The following is a 20,992-nucleotide window of genomic DNA, read 5'->3' as shown; positions in this document are numbered from 1 at the left end:
GGAGTACAAAAAAAAAAAAAAAAAAAAAAAACTCCTTCAGCTAGCTAGGTGTCCTCCCAAACACCCACCCAGTTTTGTGCTTGAAACCCAGGGCCCTGGTTGTGTAGGCATCCAACAGAATCTCCTGGTCTGCGGGCTGCAGAAACCATAAGAAAAGTGTAGTATCTGGGCTGCATAGCACCATCCGTCATGGTACAGTCCCTCACAGCTTCCCTTGGCTAGGAGAGCAAGTTCCCTGGTCCCTTGTGCTTCCTGGGTGAGGCAACACCCCACCCTGCTTCTGCTCACCCTCTGTGGGCTGCACCCACTGTCTAAGCAGTCCCAGTGAGATGAACTGGGTATCTCAGTTGGAAATGCAGAAATCACCCACCTTCTGCATTGGTCTCACTGGCAGCTGCAGACCAGAGTTGTTCTATTTGGTCATCTTGCCAGCCCCCTGCCCCCATTTTTTCTTTGTCTTTATTGGATTGGATTAATTTGAAAGCCTTGTCTTTGAGCTCTAAAGTTCTTTCCTTTACTTGTTCAGTTCTATTGTTGAAACTTTCCAGTGTATTTTGCATTTCTGTGTGTCTTTCATTTCCAGAAGCTATGATTTTTTTTATGATATCTATTTCTTTGGAGATTTTTTTTTTTTCACTCCTATCCTATATGATTTTTTAAGTTTCTTTAAGTTTGTTTTCACCTTTTTCTGGTGCCTCCTTGAGTAGCTTATCGATCTTCTGAATTCTTTTTCTGGCAATTCAGAGAATTCTTCTTGGTTTTGATCCATTGCTGGTGAGCTAGTGTGATCTTTTAGTGGTGTTATAGAACCTTGTTTTTATTACCAGAATTGTTGTTCTTTTTTTTTTTTTTTTTTCTAGTTTGGATAGGCTATGTCAGAGGAAAGATCTGGGACTCAAGGGCTGCTGTTCAGATTCTTTTGTCCCATGGGATGATCCCTTGATGTGGTGCTCTCCCCCTTCCCCTAGGGATGGGGCTTCCTGAGAGCATGACCACAGTGATTGTTATTGCTCTTCTGGGTCTAGCTACCCAGCAGAGCTATCAGGCTCCAGACTGGTGGTGGGGAGTGTCTGCAAAGAGTACTCTGATGTGATTCGTCTTCAGGTCTCTCAGCCGTGGCTACCGGCACCTTCTCTGGTGGAGGTAGCAGGGCAGTGAAGTAGACTCTGTGAGAGTCCCTGCTTGTAGTTTTGTTTAGTGTGCTGGTTTTCTCAAATGCTGGTTATGCTGGCAGTGAAGTTGTGACGTGAACAGATTCAGGACCTCTGGTTGGCCAGGGTGTTACAGGTGGTGGAATTAGCTGTTGTTTTCCCCTTCCTCGGAGTAGGGTTGATCTGTTAAGAGTTGCTGTAATGCTTTGAGTTGGTTGGCCTCCAGCCACGTGGTGTTGCCTTCAAGAGAGCATCATCTATGGTAGTGTGGAGGGATACAAGCTTGGCCTAAGATCACCTGGATAAGTATTCAGGTTTCTCAGGTAATGGGCAGAGCCGTAGAGCTCCCATGAGTTTATTTCTTTTGTCTTCAGTTACTAGGTCAGGTAGAGAAAGACCATCAGGTGGGGACAGGGTTAGGCGTTTCTGAGCTCAGACTTTACTTGGGCGGGGCTTGCTGCCACCATTGTGAGGGGTGGGGTAGTGGTTCTCAGGCCAATGGAGTTAAGTTCCAAGGGGGATTATGGCTGCCTCTGATGCTTTGTACAGGTCGCCAGGGAAGTAGGGGGAAAGCTGGCATTGACAGGCCTCACCCAGCTCCCACACAGCCAGCAAGGCCAGTTTCACTCCCTCTGTACTCCCACAACAGCCAACAGAGCCAAATTTATATCCAGACCTCCAGTGTGTAGGGCTGAGATCTTGCTTTAGCAGCTTTCAGTACTTCCCCGTTCAGTATGATACTAGCTGTGAGTTTGTCATATATGGCTTTTATTATGTTGAGATACATTCCTTCTATACCCAGTTTTTTTTAAGGGTTTTTAATCATGAAGGGATGTTAAATTTTATCAAAAGCTTTTTCAGCATCCATTGAAATGATCATATGGTTTGATATGATATATCACACTGATTGGTGTATGTCAAATCATTCTTGCATCCATGGGATAAATCACACAGCCATGATGGTGATCTTTTAATGTGTTGTTGAATTTGGTTTGCCCATATTTTTTTGAGGATTTTTGCATCAATGCTCATCAGGGTTATGGGCCTTTAATTTTCTTTTTTTAATGTGTCTTTGTGTCTGGTTTTGGTTTAAGGGTACTACTGGCCTCATAGAATGAGTTTGGAAGTATTCCCCTCTCCTCTGTTTTTCAGAATACTTTGAGCAGGGGTGGTATTAATTCTTCTTTAAATGTTAGGTAAAATTTTGCAGTAAAGTCATTGGGTCCTAGGTTTTTCTTTGTTGGGAGACTTTTTATTATAGCTTCGGTCTTGCTAGTTGTTATTGATTTCTTCAAGTTTTGGATTTCTTCATGGTTCAATTTTTGTAGATTGTATGTGTCTAGGAATTTATTTATTTTTAGGTTTTAAAAATATTGGCATATATTTACCTCATAGTAACCACTAGCGATCCTTTGAATTTCTGTGGTATTGATTGTAATGTCTCCTTTTCCAACTCTCATTTTATTTATTTGAGGCTTCTCTCTTTTTTTTTTTTAGTTTGTCTGGCTAATGGTTTGTCCTTCTGTATATCTTTTCAAAAAAATAAACTTTTTGTTTCATTGATCTTTTGTATCATTTTCTTCAATTTCATTTATTTCTGCTCTGATCTTTATTGTTTCTTTTCTCCTACTAACTTTGGGTTTGGTTTGCTCATACTTTTCTAGTTCTTTAAGATGTGTAATTAGGTTATTTGAAGTTTTTCTTCTTTTTTGATGTAGATGTTTATAGCTGTATATATCCCTCTTAGTACTGCCTTTGCTGTATCCCATAGATTTTGTTGTGTTTTATTCCAATTATTTGTTTCAATAAATTTTTTGATTGCCATTTTAATCTCCTCATTGACCCACTGGTCATTCTGGAGCATATTGTTTAAATTCCATGTGATTTTATAGTTTCCCAAATTCCCTTTGTTATTGATTTCTGGTTTATTTCGTTGTTGTCAGAGAAGATACTTGATGTGATTTCCATTTTTGAATGTTTAAAACTTGTTTTGCGGCTAGCATATGGTCTGTCCTTAAGATTGATTCATGTGCTTAGGAGAAGAATGTTTATTTTGCAACTGTTGGATGAAATATTTATAAATATCTATTAGATCCTTTTGGTCTATAGTGCAGATTAAGTCCAGTGTTTTGTAGTTTTCTTGTTATGTGTTTTCCTCAGGCTTCAGATCTTTTTACCAGCTCAGTGTAGAGCCCTGGGGCCTGTGTGTCTGTCTGATAGGATAAGCTGTGGTTATTTATTTTGGCCATTTTACCAGTCTTTTCAAGCTCTGTTACGTCACTTGCACAGCTTTGTGAGTGCAAAGATATAAATATCATGATTCGGGATATTCCACTTACAGGATGATGAGAGGAGCCCAGAGAAAAAGATAAAATTTACCTGGTGCTCTTAGTGAGTCTCTTTTTGTGCTTTGTATTCTTATAGGGGAATCTTCTGTTCAAGAAGTTTATCTTTTGACTTTATTTCTAGTATGTTCTGTTTATTGGCAAGGATAACTAATTTTTTATGGTTATGGTTGTGCCTCCTTTCTCCAATCGAGAGAGACCAAAATATAAACTTAAGTGGTTTTTCCGACTGATCACTCATTATGCATTTTCTAGGCATCTTTTTCCTGGATTGCCTATTTATGTCCTCAAATCTCTTCTTACAAAATTCAGGTATATTAGTGACCTTTACTTTCATTATTATATATTTTCATTTTCTTTCACCAATACTCTACAAGTAGTAATAGGGTGAGGAGCCACAGTGAGTGGGGTCAAATGAGCACAATTGTATATTGTGGCTCTTACTAAGCCTCACTAGTATTAGAGATTATAGCATGAGATTGTATGATTTTGTTGTTGAATGTATTTTTGCCAGTTTTTAACTACTTGTGTTTCTTTTCCTCTCTTCCTCTCTTGCTTTTTTTTGTTGTTGTTGTTGTTAGTTTAGGAGAAGGAAGATTTTGTAATCTGACTTTACCGTCTTTACCAAGAAGTTTGATTTATTGCATTTCAATTATATATACTTTAAATTTCTTATATAATTTTTCTGTTTGATCAATCATGAGCTAAAAGGAGTTATGGGTTCTGTTACTACTATCTTTCTCTTCCTTTTGAATTCTCTACTAATTTTGCCTTGCATATTTTGATGAATACTATTTGTTGTACAAAAGTTTATGCTAATTCATTTTTTTTTGGAAATAGTATACTTTATTTTTGTCTTTTTGCCCCCAAATCAGCTTTATCTGGTGTTCATATTGTGACCCTCACTTTCTTATTGTATTTGTCTCCTGTGTTTTTGTCTATTTTTTATTAACCTTGATTGAATCTGTAACCCAAGAGTCTTTTTTTGACTAATAGGTTAGTTTTCCTGATTGTATTTGTTGATGTGATATGTATCAGTTTTGAATTATTCTTATGTTTCTGTAATAAACTCTATTTGGTCATCATGTATTTTTAAAATATGATGTTAGATTATGCTGGCCAATATTTTATTTAGCATTTTTATGTTGATATGCGTAAGTTGAATGGTTTGTACTTTAACTTCATTATTGTGATAAAAAACATATAACATTAAGTGCACCATCTTAACACTTTTTAAATGTACCATTCAGCAGTGTTAAGTATATTCACCTTGTTGTGCAACAGATCTCTGATAGTTTTCCATCTTGTAAAACTAAAAGTCTATACCCATTCAACACAAGTTCCCTTTTCCTCTTCCTCCCAGTCCTTGGCATTTGTACATTCTGTTTCTGATTTTGAATACTTTATATGAGTGGAATCATATGGTATTTGTGTTTATGTGACTGGCTTATTTCACTTAGCATAATGTCTTCAAGGTTTATCTATGTTGTAGTATGTAACAGGATGCCCTTTTTAAAGACTGCATAATATTCTATTATATGTATATACCATAGTTTCCTTATTATTTTTCTCTTGATGGACATTTGGGTTACTTCTACCTCTTGCTATTGTGAATAATCCTGTAATGAAAGCGAGTGTGCAACTATCTCTTTAAGATCTTGCTATGAATTCTTTGGGATATATTTCCAGAAGTGGGATTCTTGGATCATACGGCAACTGTATCATTAATTTTTTGAGAACCTCTATATTGGCCATAGTGACTGTACCATTTGACATTCCCACACAACAGTGCATAAGGATTCTAATTTCTTCACATCAGCATTTGTTAAGTCCTGTTCATTTGATAGTGGCCATCCTAATGTGTGTAGGCAATATCTCATGGGGCTATGATTTGCATTTCTTGTATGACTAGCAATGGTGACTATTTTTAATATGCCTGTTGGACATTGTATATCTTCTTTGGTGGTTTAATTATTCAAGTCTTTTGCCCATTTTTGAATTGGGTTAATAATAATTTTAATCCAATTTTTTGTTGTTGAGTTGTAGGAGTTGCTTATAGATTCTGGATATTAACTCTTCATTGATTATATATTTTAATGATGTTTTATCATCTTATTTTTCATTACATAGTAGTACTTATTTTCTTCCTTATTCTCTAAAGTGTGTGTGTGTGTGTGTGAGTGTGTCTTACGTTGGTTGATTTGGAAGGTGTATGTAGCCTTTTAAATTAGTTTATTGATTACCTTTATATTTTAAAATAATGTATCTAATACTGTCTCCTGTTTCATATTCCTCTGCATATACAATTTTAGTATTTATTATTCTACATTGTCAAGATTGGTAAAAATGTATATTCTGTTATTTAACTATGATTCCTATATCTTTTTAACTTGAGCTTTATATTTACATAGATTCAGCTCATCTTTTATATGCAATTTTTTTCCAAGTTGTCAGTTAATATGACAATCCCCACTTTACCTATAAGCCCATTGGTATAGGAAACTGTTACTAGATGACCGTCTTAACTTCTAATTAAAATAGATTGGCTTTTGGGGATTATGATAAATCATTTTTCCTGTATCTTTCATTAATTTAATGGGGCCTTAATCTCTGCCTAGCAATGTGAAATTTGTTTACTATCTTGATATGGAGAGAGAGATTCAAAGTGTTCTAGTTGGTCCTTTCAACCTTAAAATCTCTTACTCTGTGGTCAGAACAAACATGGGGATTATTCCTTTTATTGAGTTTATTCAAACTATATACTTAGAGTCTAAAAAAATGAGCACAAGATAGGTTTATGGTTCCATGGGCTCACCATGAGGTAGACTCTGATAAAATTCTAATTATTGCTTGACACTGATATGCTTGCACTCTGATTAGTGAAAAAATAGTGGCATTATAGATTCCCAAGAATTAAGTTAGTTGATGTGCAATTACCCATGTCTTAATATTTTAATCCTTAGTGCATAATATAGTAGGAAGGATGTAGTATGTATTTGTTATATTATTTCAGAACTTTTCCACTAGAGTACCAGGCTTCCTTTTTATTCAAATGGCTATAGGCTGATAAATTTATTTAGATCCAAAATTTGTTCACAAGGCTGTCATTATCTACTCTGGTTGCTCAAGTCAACCCTGTGTTTGCCAGGCCATATTACTGGCATATTTTACTTATTCAGATTAAATAGGAACCTTAAAGGTATGGCCATCTCTTTGGTCTAAGGGAACTGATGATTATTTAGCTACCACTAAAGATGCACATTCTTGTATGAACTGTTTCACACCTTGGAAACATATATTTTATTAGAACAGACTTTACCAAGATCTCCAGACCAGGAAAAGTCAGAATTGCAGAGACAGTGCAGTTGTGGGCAATGGTTTCTCTCTCTGTCCTCTAGAAGCCAAGATACATATTCTGAGAGTCATTACGATATTGCTGGTTTAGGAAATGTACTTTGTCTTAAAAGACAGCATGCCAGCCCCTTAGAGTATACATTCCAATTGTCACTATAACTGAAGATCAACCATTGGTAGATGATAGGATACATAATAAGAACAGTAGTAAATACTATTACATCAGTTTGCAGCCAGCTTCTTTCATAGTAAAGTGAGTTCTGTGGTTAGGAGCAATGCTGCGGGAGAGATAACATGGTGTATGCAAAGTATTCAGTGAGGATAGATACTGGCATAGACATCATGGGCAAGTTTTACTGCCTAAAGTTCTGCACACTTGGAGATTTTTACTTTCTAAGACATCTAATACTCCCTGGAGTTGTAAAAATTTTGTTCTTCAGATGGTTGTCGTATTACAGGCACCCTACATATTCATTTATGTAGGCCAGGCTTTTATCTTACTGAGTAAATTCTATCTAGTGATATTAGCATATCACTCTTTCCAATCTGACCACAGCTCTCCTTTCCGTTTTTATCTTGACTATACACATACCCTATTCTTCAGCAAAAGTTACGTATTATTTCCTAAGTATTGTGCTCTTTTCTGTATTTATTCATGTGATGATTTTTGCTTCTTAGTTTCTCCTTTTACCCCTCGTCTCTACTTATCCCCTGTTGAAAACTTGTTCATTATTGAAAGTCTAACTGAACTACACCTTTTCTCAACATGCATGGAAAAATCTAATTCTGCCTGTAAAGGCTCACAATATTTTAGATCTTTTTGCACCTTTTCACAGCTTAGTTACCTGTGCGTATCTCTCATTCTGTAATTTGTTCCATTAACTTTATTTTACAAATAAGAAAGCTGACATTCAGAGTTTTAAGAGACTTATTCAAAAGTCTACAGATATACACTAGAGACTGATTAGAATAAAGGAAAAGATAATCAAAACCAAATAATACCTCTGTAGAAAGGAACTAACTTTTCTTTTTTTCTTTTTATTACTTTATAAGATTGAGAGGTTAGTCATCTTTCTTTGTTAATACTCATTAAAAAAGATTTTGATAATATTCATTTGTGATCATAGTGATGATTATGTTATTTGTACTTGATATTTATTTTTAATAGGAAAAACTCAAAAGAGAGGCAAAAGAAAACACAGCTACTCTTAAAGAAAAAAAAGACAAGGTAAGAGCATATAATTCTCATAGTTTTAAAATATAAATTCATTTTCTAACATCTACTTAGAAATGATTTTTTTGTTTATAAGTGGGAAAATAGCAATAGCATTTTAAATATTTCATACAATTTCATTTCCTAAATTATTTCTTGCTATTTGTTAATTCAAAAGCATTTTAGCTAAAAATTTCAAAATTTTTGTCATTTGGAGATTTAGAGGTTTCCTAATGCAGAAACAAAAAAGAAGAAAGAAAAGATTTCAGTTTTTCTCTACAATTCTTATTATAGTTTTAATTTAATTAGGTACTTCTGTGTTTCTTAAAATTTTTTTAATGTTAGAGGCAAAATATTTTCATAAACAATTCTAAAACTTATTTAGATTATGTCTAATTTTGGGTTTTGAGGGGGCATAATAAATGACATCCTGTTTTCCTCACTTATGTTCCGAACCAACTGCGAAAGACAAGGGAGAATAAAAATAATATTTTTATTATTGAAGACTTTATTAAAAAGTATCAATATTTTAAATACTGGAGAATGCAGTTTATATTTGAAGGCAAGAGGATCTCTTAATCTTGAAATCCCAAATTAGAAAAATTTATCTACTGTCACAAGTAGAGCTTAAATAGCATAGGTCTACCCACTTGATCGTCTGGTCTTGTAAAACTTAGGTTATAAAGGAGTAGAGCAGAATTTACGTGTAATTCTTTTAGTTCTCAAGAGGAGGAATAAGGAAGAGATTGAGCTGTATGTGACCAACTTCTCGCTTTCTTTAAATTCACCAATCACATTAAGTAACTTTTTCTCCCCTAAGGAACCAGGAAGAGGTTTGGAATGTTACCCTGGTGGTACTCCCTGCATATGGAAGGAAACATCAGTCATAGAGAAGAAGAATACCCCTCAGCTTCTAACCTATCTGATACTATAGGATTGTTGCAGAATAATTTTGATTTAGCAAATTTTTGGTTAAAATGATTAAGAATTTTCTTTACATATAGTGATATAGTCTTCTAAGTTCCCACAGAGGTTGCTATGATTATAGTTAAACTGGAAGGAAACGACACTCAGAGTAGTTTGAGAACAGTTCCTTACATTTTATTACATTTGGATTAAAAGAGAATAAAGAAAAGATGTATTGAACCTGTAAGTGAATATTGAGTGCTTTGTATGTTTCCGACACTGTGCTAGACACTTGGAAACATTATATTTGGAGAAATTATAATCATAATAAAACTAGCCAGAATGGTTAGATATAGACTTACGGAAGTATCTAATTAATATAAGCAAATTGGTTAGTCTCCAATAGTGTTTTCTAAATTTAGAATGTGTTCATATTATGAAAGTTTGTATCACATTCTTATAGAGATGTTTTGATTCATGTATAATTCTGTATGTTTCCATTATCAAGTAGATTAGTAAATGCCATATATTTTATCTGAGAGTCTAGATATATATGTTGGAAAATGAACCATATGTATGTTGCAAAATGAAAAAAATGATGAATGAAGAAATTTAACTAGGCTTTTTTTTAATTTTTATTTTTATTTTTTTACTATACTTTATTCCAACACTACTGAAACATAAGTCTTGTTAAATTTACCAAACGTTTCTGAGTTTGGACAAGTTACTTAACTTCTTCGTGTTTCAATTTTCTCATCTATAAAGGGATAATAATAATACCTATTTCCTAAAGTTGTTATGAGGATTAAATGAGATGGTGTTTGTAAAACATTTAAAATAGTGCTTGGCACATAGCACATGCCTTATAAATGTTTGTTTGAAAAATACAACAGAGAAATTTGTGAATTTTCTGTCTACATGCATAACTATAAATGTTACATCCTTCCAAAAAAGAATGTAACTTGTAAGGAAGTACATGTTTCCATCTTGTGTTCTGGAAAGGGATAGCTCAGTATTTTCACATGCAGGAGAATTTTCTTTAGGCTACCAGGGAAATGTCAAATTCCAGATATGGCCACAAGGTGGTGCAGTGACCTTAAATTGTCATTCTACTTGTAGGGAGAAACAATTTGTCCATGAAAGCAGTTACATTCTGGAGGTTCCAAAGTTTACCCCGATGAATCCAGACAGCAGTAAAAAAATTGCTTTCATCAAAATTTTGTCATCAACTATGATGTATAAATATGTAGGGAAAAGGATACAGAAATGCAACTCTGAAAAAATTCATACTTGCTGGAGAAAGGATTATGAAATGACAGATCACTAGAACTGGGCAGGAAAGATATAAGCCATCTCATTTAGCCCCTTGGTTTACAGATGAATAAATTTAAGCTTGGAGATACTTGAAGATTTACTTAAATAATCTGGAAATATAGGAAAGATCTAGGAGAAAAGACCATGTTATGTACTTGGCTCCCAGTTCAATGATTTTTGTATAGTACATGTAGTTGCCTCTTTATCATATACCCTAATTTAAACGCACTGAAAGTTCAGCCACCATGCTTTCAAATTTAGTCTTTGTAGTCCCTTTGTGTGTATGTGTGCTCTATTGTTTCTTTCATATGAGTAATTGCCACGATTGTATTCGTGGAGATGGTAGCGACCAAAGAAAGTGGTGAAATAGAAAGTGATGAGCATGAGTTTCATTTTCATGTAGAGTCCCACTAAAGCAACTATTACTAGCTTTTACTAGAAAGCTAGGTCAGGTGCTAAAAGAAGCTGTATACAAAGGTAGCGTGAAAGAAAACTGAGGAAATAGAGTTGAAAAAAGTGTCAAGTATTTAGAGTAAACTTGCAATTTATTTATTTAGAATTGAAGCAAATAGCCATTTTCTCAGTTTTTTCCTTGAAAATTTTTCCCATTCTTTACTTTCATAATTATTCCCCTTGCTTTTGGAGGCAAAGTAGGCTGGTGGATAGGAAAAGACTGATATTTTTATAGGTGAAAAAGAAGTATCAATGTATGAAAGAGAATGAATGAAAATTAGAATAGATTTCCTTTTGACTTTTAGGCTATTGTAATGAACCATAGATTAGGGCTTTTTGCCACCAGGAGTACAGATTTTTTATTTTTTGAAGAGAATCCTCAACTTTTGGTCAGAGAATTGAGATATCTTATTTGTTTTCATTTTTGAAAATTTAACTTTAAGTTCGGGGTACATGTACAGATTTATTATATAGGTAAACATCTGTCATGGAGGTTTGTTGTTCAGATTATTTTATCACCCAAGTATTAAGACTATACCCGTTAGTTATTTTTCCTGATCCTCTTCCTCCTCCCATCCTGCATGCTCCAATAGGCCCCAGTGTGTGTTGTTGTCTGCCTATATGTGTCCATGTGTTCTCATGATTTAGCTCCCACTTGTAAATGAGCCCATGTGGTATTTGGCTTTCTGTTCCTTCATTAGTTTGCTGAGAATAACGACCTCCAAGATATCTTATTTGTTTTCATAGATGCTCTGTGAAGACAGGCAGGGGCAGATAACATTTGCATCTTAAATGGGCAAGTAACAAAGAAGATAACTGTAATTTATTCAAACTTATCTAGTCAATGATAAATTTGGGGATAAATTTGCATATTTCGTTGTTAATTCTACTAGTTGCTGCACTTTAATTAAAGAAATAAATAATTAAAATGACATTTAGTGATGGTTTTATTCACTCTTGTTGTTCAATGCAGAAAACACAGACATCTTTATTGGAAACACCTGAAATGTATTGGAAATTTGATTCTAAAGCAGTTCCTTCACAAACTATATCTCGAAATTTCACATCAGTTGATCATAGCAAATCCAAAGATAAAAGAGACTATCTGTGGACATCTGCCAAAAATACTTTATCTACACCATTACCAAAGGTTTGTGTCTAAACTTTCCAAGTTAGTAGTAATTTTTTTAGTAAATAAAGTTCTGTTATCACCATATACGTGGCGTGACGCACACATATATAACTAGTTTCTTGAAAGTTTCAATTTTTTTGTGGTATCAGCATGAAATGTAAAGACAAGGTCTTGCTCTGTTGACTAGGATGGTCTTGAACTCCTGGCCTTAACTGATCCTCCTGTCTTGGTCTTCCAAAGTATTGGGATTATAGATGTGAGTTACTGTGCCTGGCCTTCGATATGAAATTATTTCTTTTTTTTCTATCACTGTCCACAACTTAATGTCATCTTGGGCAGATTTCATAACTTACTAGTTATTTATCAGTGTTTAAGGCCCTGACACGGGAAATCTGATTCTGACTTGACATTTTATAGCATCACTGCAGTTACTAGTTCCCTTTGCTGTTTACCCCACATCATCTTGCATCTGTAGTCCTTAGCAGTCATCTTGGAGCAGATGCCTCTAGCAAAGTGGCCCAATTCTGGATGTCTTCCATACATCCACTTAATCCGTGGGGAATTCATACAACTTTGCCATGCTAAATGGCAGTGCAGATGCTCTACCTTTGATCTCTCTTTCCTCTCTCTTGTTTCCTTTTCCTCTCCTCAGCTAGATACAAAGACAAACAAATTTGCTGCCTAGGTTCGTATCTAACTAGGGAATGAGATGCCAGTCTTTCTTTCTTGGAAGCACTCCTAGTATTCTTTATAAAGATGCTCTTGGAGTTCCTGCCTCACTTGTCTTGGGAGTTGAAAGGAAAAGGATCTCAATTGTCTCCATCCCACTAAGCTTAAATGTCATGCCTTTTCCTTCTCAGTTTCCCAGGTGTGTTTGATGGTGTCTGCAAGTCTCTGAGACTTTTGTTTTTCTTCATTTTTTTTCCTATTCCATATCAGTTGAATTATATTCAGGTTCATGGATTTTTCTTCTGCTTGCTCAAATCTGCTATTAAGCCCTTCAAGTAAATTTTTCATTTCAGCTATTGCATTTTTTAATTCCAGAATTTCTATCTGGTTATTTTTATAATTTGTTTCTCTTTATTGATATTCCATTTAGTGAGATGTTGTTTTCATGCTTTTCTTCATTTCTTTAGACATAATTTTCTTTAACTCTTCAAACATATTTAAAATAGCTGACTTTAAAGCTTTGTCTAGTAAGTCCAATGTCAAGGCTTTCTCAGGGACAGTTTCTATTGTTTGTTCTTTTCCTTTTCTATTTGGGCCATACTTTCTTCTTTCTTTGTATGTCTCATAATTTTTGTTTAAAACTGGACATTTAAAATATAACAACTCTGAAAATCAGATTCTCTCCTATTCCCATTATTTGTTGTTGCTCCTTGTTGTACTTATTGTTTGTTTTGTAACTTTTCTAGACTAATTCTGTAAAGTTTGTATTTTTTGTTGTGAGTGCCACTAAAGGCTCTCCTTGATTATCTTAGTTTTTAGCTAATGTTTGGACAGAAATTTCTTTAAATGCCTAGAATCAATAAATTTCCCGATGTTTGTCAAAGGTCTCTATTATATGTGTGTAAGGGCATGCCTTCAACACTCAGCCAGGTAGTTGACAACTCTGCCTTAGCTTTCCATTCCTGCTTGTACAGAATCTCAAGATTAGCCAGTGTTGAAAACTTAGGGCCTTTTCAGGACTTTCTTGAGCCTGTAGATAGCCCTACACATATGCATGGCACTCTATATTTCCAGGAATATGTCAGAGCTTTTCAAAGCCCCCATGGATATTTCATTTCCTAGCTTTTCTTTTAAGGTTTTTGGTTAGTCTTTTGTTTGTCCCAACTATTCATCACTGCTTCATGTTGCTGCAAAGTTAAAACACTTGTTGTTGTTTTTGACAAATTCTGCCCCCTACTTCACACACACACACACACACCAAGGAGAAGGCATTTTTTCACTAGTGAGCGCTCAGGTTGAATGTAATCAGCCATCAGCCTTTAAGTGGGATCTTGCAGAGACCGACCAGACAAATCAAATAATGACAATTCTTTGGGAATAAAGCTTTGAAAGAGCTTCAATTCTGTTCTGTTCTGTCTGGTGGCTGCCAGGCTGCACCAGGAATGTGGGCTGTTATTCTTTAAGGATAACATAGAGCTAGAACAGGGGATGGGACCGGGGAAGTTAAGACACCACAAAGTTTGGGGTTCCTAAAGAGGTTCAACCATTTTATTTTATTTTTTTTAAAGAATAAGTGCTCTCCAGGTGGCTGCAAGCCTTTGGTTAATTTCCAGAGTTCTGAAAAAAAAAACTGATTCTGACAAGTTTTTACCAGTATTTTTAGGTTTTTTATGGAGGAGTGAATTTTTAGAGCTCATTACTCTGCCGTTTTTGCTGATGTCTTTGACCTTAACTTTTTTCGTTTGTTTGTTTTGTTTTTGTCTTTTTTGTCAGGCTTTTGCTCTGTTGCCTGGGCTGGGCTACAGTGACATGATCATGGCACACTGCTACCTTGAACTACTGGCTCAAGCAATTCTCCTGCTTCAGCCTCCTGAGTAGCTGAGACTATAGAGATGGACCACCATACCTGGCTATGTTTTTTTAATTAAAAAAAATTTTAGAGTTGGGACCTTGCTATGTTGCTCAGATTAGTCTTGAACTGGCCTCAAGCAATCCTCCTGCCTTGATCTTTCAAAGTGTTGGGATTACAGGCATGGGCCACTGTGCTTGGCTTTTGACCTTACTTTTAAAAGATACTTTTACCAATTATAAAAATTAGAATGTGAAACATTGACATGTGAATTACTTTACCAATATAAAAATAAGCAAGCATATTTTCTCACAAAGTAATGAGTTTTGTGGAGTGAGAAAAGCTCACCCAGTTATTTTTTGAGATCATGATTGGAAATATTAAGGCCCGTAAGATTGTTGATTGCTGAATCTGGAGTGTGTCTGTCTCTCTGTTTCACTCTTTCTCTTTCTTATTTTCTTCAGCAAGTTAAAGGAAGGGCAAAGAAAGTCTACCATTGTAAAATTTTTGAAGAAAGACAACTTACAGTATCAAAAACATCTGATTTAATTCTTACTCAAAATTTTTGCCTCATATACTTGCCAATAATAATGGAAGTTTCTGATTGCTAAGGACTCAAATTGCCTTAAAATTATTTGTGAAATCCTTTATTAATAATGCATATTTTGATATGATAATATATTGTTTTTTATTTTTGGATAGGCATATACAGTGAAGACACCAACAAAACCAAAACTACAGCAAAGAGAAAACCTGAATATACCCATTGAAGAAAGTAATAAAAAGAGAAAAATGGCCTTTGAATTTGATATTAATTCAGATAGTTCAGAAACTACTGATCTTTTGGTAAAAATTTTACAAATAATATTTAGTATTTATTTATATTACTTATTTGTATACAATTTTCCTTGATATACATGTATAATATATTTACATAGTACCTACCATTGCAATACTGATATACAGTGGAGCTCTGCTAAAATGCAGATCCTTGTGCTTTTGCAGCATTTTAGAGAAATTAGGGTTCAAATAATTTCCCTGTAAATTTCAGAAAACCTGGCACTTTGAAAATACTTGATATAGCACAATGGGCATATGATATGATTAATCATTGTCTTGTTTTCCAGCAGAATGTCATAAAGGAGTTCTTACTATATTTTTAAAAAGAGAGATGGAGTGAATATTTTACTGTAGCCAAATCGGTTATTTAGGCATCCCCTCTATTTTGCATATTATACATGCTCATTTTACATCACTGGTTGATATTTATATCAAGGTATTTGTTGACGACTATAACATTTCCATCACTCTAAAGAAGTTAATGTATTAAGGAGAACGTGTTTAAGCAAGCTATTTCCTCTAGCACTTTGTATCCCTAATTACTCCCATGCACATATACCACTATTTTCTGAAGGCATAATAATGGTTTATTGAGAATAATTAAGCTTAGATTCATTTAATTTTTTTAAAAAAGGTAAACCATACCAGAGTAAATGGAGCAATGCACCAAAAATTCTTAATGACAAAATCCCAGTTAAATTCATTTATTATTCTCATTTATAACTAGAAGATCCTTCAAGCTTTTCTGTTGCTTTGGGACCCTCTATTTTCATTTTTTTCTGGAATAATGAGTAATTGAAGTCTTAAAACCCTAATTATTGAAGTTAACTTACAGAGTCCCTACTTCAGAACCCCTTTGTTTTATAGATAATGATTAACATCTTAACAATTAAAACTGTGAACCAGGTACTATTGTAAACACTTTATACAATGACGATTACTTTAATTATTTCTTATAACAATTCCAGCCTTTAGAAATACAGTTGGCTTTCTGTATTCACAGGTTCTACATGTGTGTATTCAACCAACTACAGGCCAAAAATATTTGAAAAAAATAAAAAATAACAATTCAATAGAAAATAATATAAATAAGAAAGGAATACAACATAACTATTTACATAGTGTTTACGTTGTATGGGATATTATAAGTAACCTAGAGATGATTAAAGTATATAGGAGGAAGTACATAGGTTACATGCAAATATTATGTCATTTTATATAAACATCCATAGATTTTGGTATGCATGGAGGGATCCTGGATCCAATCCCCCATGGATACTAAAAGATCACAGTATATACTGTTCTTTCCAGTTTACAGATGAGGAAACTGAGTCACGAAAGTATTTTTTTCAAGATCACATAGTAAGATATGGAGCCAAAATTTGAACACAGTCTGGCTTCATAGCCTATGTAAGGCATTGCACATAATAACTGCCAATTCAAACTGTAGTCCAGATATATAAAAATGTAATGAGAATTAGAAAGAAAATAAGCTTTAGAATTGAACATTCTACAGTTGTAATCCCTGCTATTATTCTAGCAGTTTGAGTTTAGGCCAATTTCTTAGCTGATCTGAGATTCAGAATGATTCAACATGATTTCATTTCATTTCTAAAAGGAGCATCACAAACTTGCAACACAATAAACATATTACAGTATTATAGAATTGCACACAATTGTTCAAACTAGTCTAAAAACACATTTCACAATGAGTTTCGTGGTTATAATTATTATATGAACCTATTAGTCATTTTGTAATTTTCTTAGCTCCTGTAGTTAAATTTTGAACATTCAAATTATAAAAATTAAGATTTAAAAATGGGTTGTTGAGCATGACCTCAGGAAGATGGTGGAGTAGGAAGTGCCAGGAATCCATCTCTCTACATAGACAACAAATATACTGGCAGAAACTGTCTGAAGTAACTATTTTGTAAATATGCAATGTTATTTGAATGTTTATAGCTTCCAGGGGAAAGGTTAGCTGGTAAATTGCAGTTAATTTACGTTGATTTCAGCCTAAAGTATGATAGCAGCTACCAGTCTCTCCAGCCTACAGTCCTATGTCAGGAAACCATGCTCATGTTCCTTGAGTGACTTGCTGGTGCCAGAGGGGGCAATAGGACTTGGCCTTCAAACATCAGAGTTCAGTGTTTCAACCCCTACTGACTGAAGCAACTTCCAGGAATTTACATGAAGCATATCTGTCTTTTTTTTTTTTTCCTTTCTTCTTTTTCCATCTTTACCCTTTGGGGCTTTTTTTTCATTTACCACAATGTCCTCAAGGTTTATCTATGTTGTAGCATATATCAGAATTTTCTTCCTTTTTGAGGCTGAATAATATTCCATTGTATATATACACCACATTTTGCTTATTTATTCATCCATGGATGGATACTTGGGTTGCTTCTATGTTTTAACTATTGTGAATAATGCTGCTATGAACATAGTTGTACAATTATCTCTTTAAGACTCTGCTTTCAATTCTATTGAGTATATATCCAGAAGTGGAATTGCTGGATCATAGATAATATTATAATTTTTTATAGAATTATAAATACTTATTATAAGTGTGAGTTTGAATAAACAGGGTCAGGGAAGGAGGACAAGATAGTATTATCAAGACTCTGAAACTGAAATAGAAATCAGTAGAGAAGTGCTACTCACTACACATGTCTTGTATTTCACATAGCCTTTCAGTAATATAGTTAATAGAATAAAAATCTAGGTCATTTCTTGGCCCATTGATTTATTTTGTTATTGTTTTCTTTGTTTGGTCTTCTTTCTTCTCTCTATAATCTTCTTTCTCTTTCCTCCTCCCTTTGCCCTTCTCCCTTCTTCATCCTTCCTCTTTCCACTCTTTGTTCTCCTCACATGTGATATGTTGACAAAATGTTAATAATATAATATTAATGATGGTAACCCCAACATCATATTTTTTAATTTTTCTTCAAGAGCATGGTTTCAGAAGAAGAGACATTGAAAACACTATATAGGAAAAATAATCCACCAGCTTCTCATCTTTGTGTCAAAACACCAAAAAAGGTAGCTTTTAAATTTTATTCCAGAAAGCAAATTTCAAAAGCTGCACTTAAAAAAATTAAACATGTTATGATTTTTAAATTTTATTTTGTATTCAGGCCCCTTCATCTCTAACAACCCCTGGATCTACAATGAAGTTTGGAGCTATAAGAAAAATGCGGGAGGACCGTTGGGCTGTAATTGCTAAAATGGATAGGAAAAAAAAACTAAAAGAAGCAGAAAAGTTATTTGTTTAATTTCAGAGAATCAGTGTAGTTAAGGAGCCTAATAACATGAAACTTATAGTTAATGTTTTGTTCTTATTTGCCAGAGCCAAATTTTATCTGGAAGTTGAGACTTTTAAAAAATATTTGCGTGAATGATTTGTGTTTCTTTATATTTTTAGCCTAAATGTTAACTACATATTGTCTGAAAACCTCATTATATTCAGATAATTAGATGATTATATTTTGTTGTTACTTTTTCTTGTATTCATGAAAACTGTTTTTACTAAGTTTTCAAATTTGTAAAGTTAGCCTTTGAATGCTAGGAATGCATTATTGAGAGTAATTCTTTATTCTTTACTATTAAAATATTTTGGATGCAAATAAGTGCTTCTTATTGATTCTGTTAGGTCGCATAAACAGCTCATCATTGTAATTTAGAGATAATATTATTCATTTTAAAGTCTTGAGAGCATTGTAGTGGAGTTTTGTACTTCTGAGGCAGCTTTGACTTTTTTATTTTATGAAATTGAGAAATGGCTTTTAGTGGCAGGAAAAAGTGGCTATACCAGTATGACTTCCTGAAATATTTCATTTATACAACATTTATTAAGCAAATATTTATTGATGTTTACTAAGAGTCAAACAGTTCTAGATACTGGGGATGTAATAGTGAACAAAACAGAAAAATAACTTGTGTTTTCCTAGAGCTTACATTCTAGTGAGGGAAATAGACAATTAAAAACATAAAAAAAAACATTATATTAGTTAATGATAACTGCTAAGAAGAAAAATAAAACAGGGAAGAGTATTAAGGAGTATAAAGAAGGCTACGTTTTAGGTATGATATCCCTTACTGAAGTGAATTTCGAATGAAGATATGATTAAAACAGCAGCTGAATCTGGGGCTACCTAAGGGAATAACATTTCTCACAGAAGGAATAGGAAGTACAAAGGCCCAGAGGTGGGAGTGTGCCTAGCATATCTGGGAAGCAGCAAAGAGCCCAGTATTGGGAAGGATAGTGAGCAAAAGGAAGAGTAGAAGGAAGAGAGGGCCTAATAGTTAATGGGATGAGGACTTTGAGTGGGCAGATTATGTAGGACTTTAGGCCACTGTAAGAACTTTGGCTTCTCTGAATATGATGTGACATTAGTAGATGATTTTGAGCAAAGAAGAACCATGATCTGACTTATGTTTTAACAGTATCTTTGTGGCTGCTATATTGAGAACAGATTGAAAAGGGGACATAAATAAACAGGAGATTATTTTAGTAATGCCTGTGAAAGATGATAATGGCTTAAACAGCAGCAAGAGCAGCAGAGGAGTAAAGTAATTAACTTTTGGATATATTTTGAAGATATAGGTAGAATATGAAAGAAAGAGAATGGGCAATATTTTTGGCCTGAACAGTATAGTTTTGCAAATGTTAGGCTTGAAATACCTGTTTAGACATCCAAACAGAGATGGTAAGTAGGCTTAGAGACAAGTCCAGACTAGTGATATAAATTTGGGAGTCAACATTATATTTAAAGCTATTACACTGGATGAGAACATTAACAGTCATGGGAGTGAGTGTACCTAGGAAAGAGAACAGGTCAGAGAGATGAGAAGGGGCCGTCAAAGGACTGGCCAGAGTGGTAGTAAAAAAAGTAGGCTATGGTTTCTTGGAAGCCAAGCAAGAAAGTATTTCAAAGAAGAGGGAGTGATAAATTGTGTTAAATGCTAACCAGAGGTGAAGTAAAATTGATTAATGTGTTATTAATATGAAGGTCATTGGTAATCTTAATGTCAGTTTTAGTTAGGGTGGAGCTTGATTGGAAGGATTTAAAGGAAAAAGAGGGAGAGTAAGCAGAGACAGCTATTTCTATCAGGTGTAACAAACTCAAGAAGTTGTACTTCACATGAAGATGATAAATAGGGAAGTTACTGGAAAGTGAAGTGGATTAACAGAAGGTTTTTTTGTTAAGACATAAGAATTAATAGCATATCCAAATAATTAGAGGAAGATTCAGAATGGGGAAAATGATGGTGTGGGAGAGAAAGGGAAACTTTTTGTAGAATGTCTTATAACAGGAAAGAGGGGTGGAATTTAGTGGATAATTGAAACTGTTGGGCCTTCGGTAGGATAATAGAAAATTCTGCCATAGCAATAGGAAAAAAGGAAGAGTATATGGCACAAGATGATGGTAAGTGTATGGGAGCTTGTAGAAGTTTTGGTTCCATAATTTCAGTTTTCTCCGTGAAGCTGGAATTAAGATCATGCACTGAGAATGAGGATAGGGAAGACAGTGTTGGAGGTTGTGGAGAGAAAAGTAAGTATGAAAGACTCAAGAGTAGGAAAGTGAACGGGTTTTTTGAAAACAATGAATACATGAATAAAAATGGTTTTAGAGTTATCTGTAAATAACTATAGTGAAGTAAAATTTGAATCCTCTTATGGTGTGGATTATGTTTGTAGGAAAGGTTAACCAAGAAAAAATGGAAATGCAATAACTTTACAGAAATTATTTTGTTCCTCCTTTA

General features: G+C 34.2%; 1 protein-coding gene across 6 annotated transcripts in view; it reads left to right on the top strand.

Moving 5' to 3' along the window:
* LOC105479144 (synaptonemal complex protein 1) overlaps window positions 1–20,992 on the top strand; it is a 127,901-nt gene that overhangs the window by 99,802 nt on the left and 7,107 nt on the right. For 3 of the 6 annotated variants that reach the window (XM_071076317.1, XM_011736961.2, XM_011736963.3), the window contains exons 28-32: window positions 8,019–8,078; window positions 11,710–11,886; window positions 15,089–15,232; window positions 18,179–18,268; window positions 18,364–18,866. In XM_071076317.1, the coding sequence (XP_070932418.1) occupies window positions 8,019–8,078; window positions 11,710–11,886; window positions 15,089–15,232; window positions 18,179–18,268; window positions 18,364–18,501 (609 nt within the window). In that variant the 3' untranslated portion in view covers window positions 18,502–18,866. Of the gene's footprint in view, window positions 1–8,018; window positions 8,079–11,709; window positions 11,887–15,088; window positions 15,233–18,178; window positions 18,269–18,363; window positions 18,867–20,992 lie in introns of those variants that run through there. The other 3 variants (XM_071077007.1, XM_011736959.3, XM_071077369.1) reach the window with 2 other exon arrangements.

This window comes from Macaca nemestrina, chromosome 1 (genome assembly GCF_043159975.1).
Source record: "Macaca nemestrina isolate mMacNem1 chromosome 1, mMacNem.hap1, whole genome shotgun sequence".
NCBI classification, from domain to species: domain Eukaryota; kingdom Metazoa; phylum Chordata; class Mammalia; order Primates; family Cercopithecidae; genus Macaca; species Macaca nemestrina.
The sequence above is the reverse complement of the archived record's forward strand: the minus strand, read 5'-3'. Positions and strand labels throughout refer to the sequence as shown.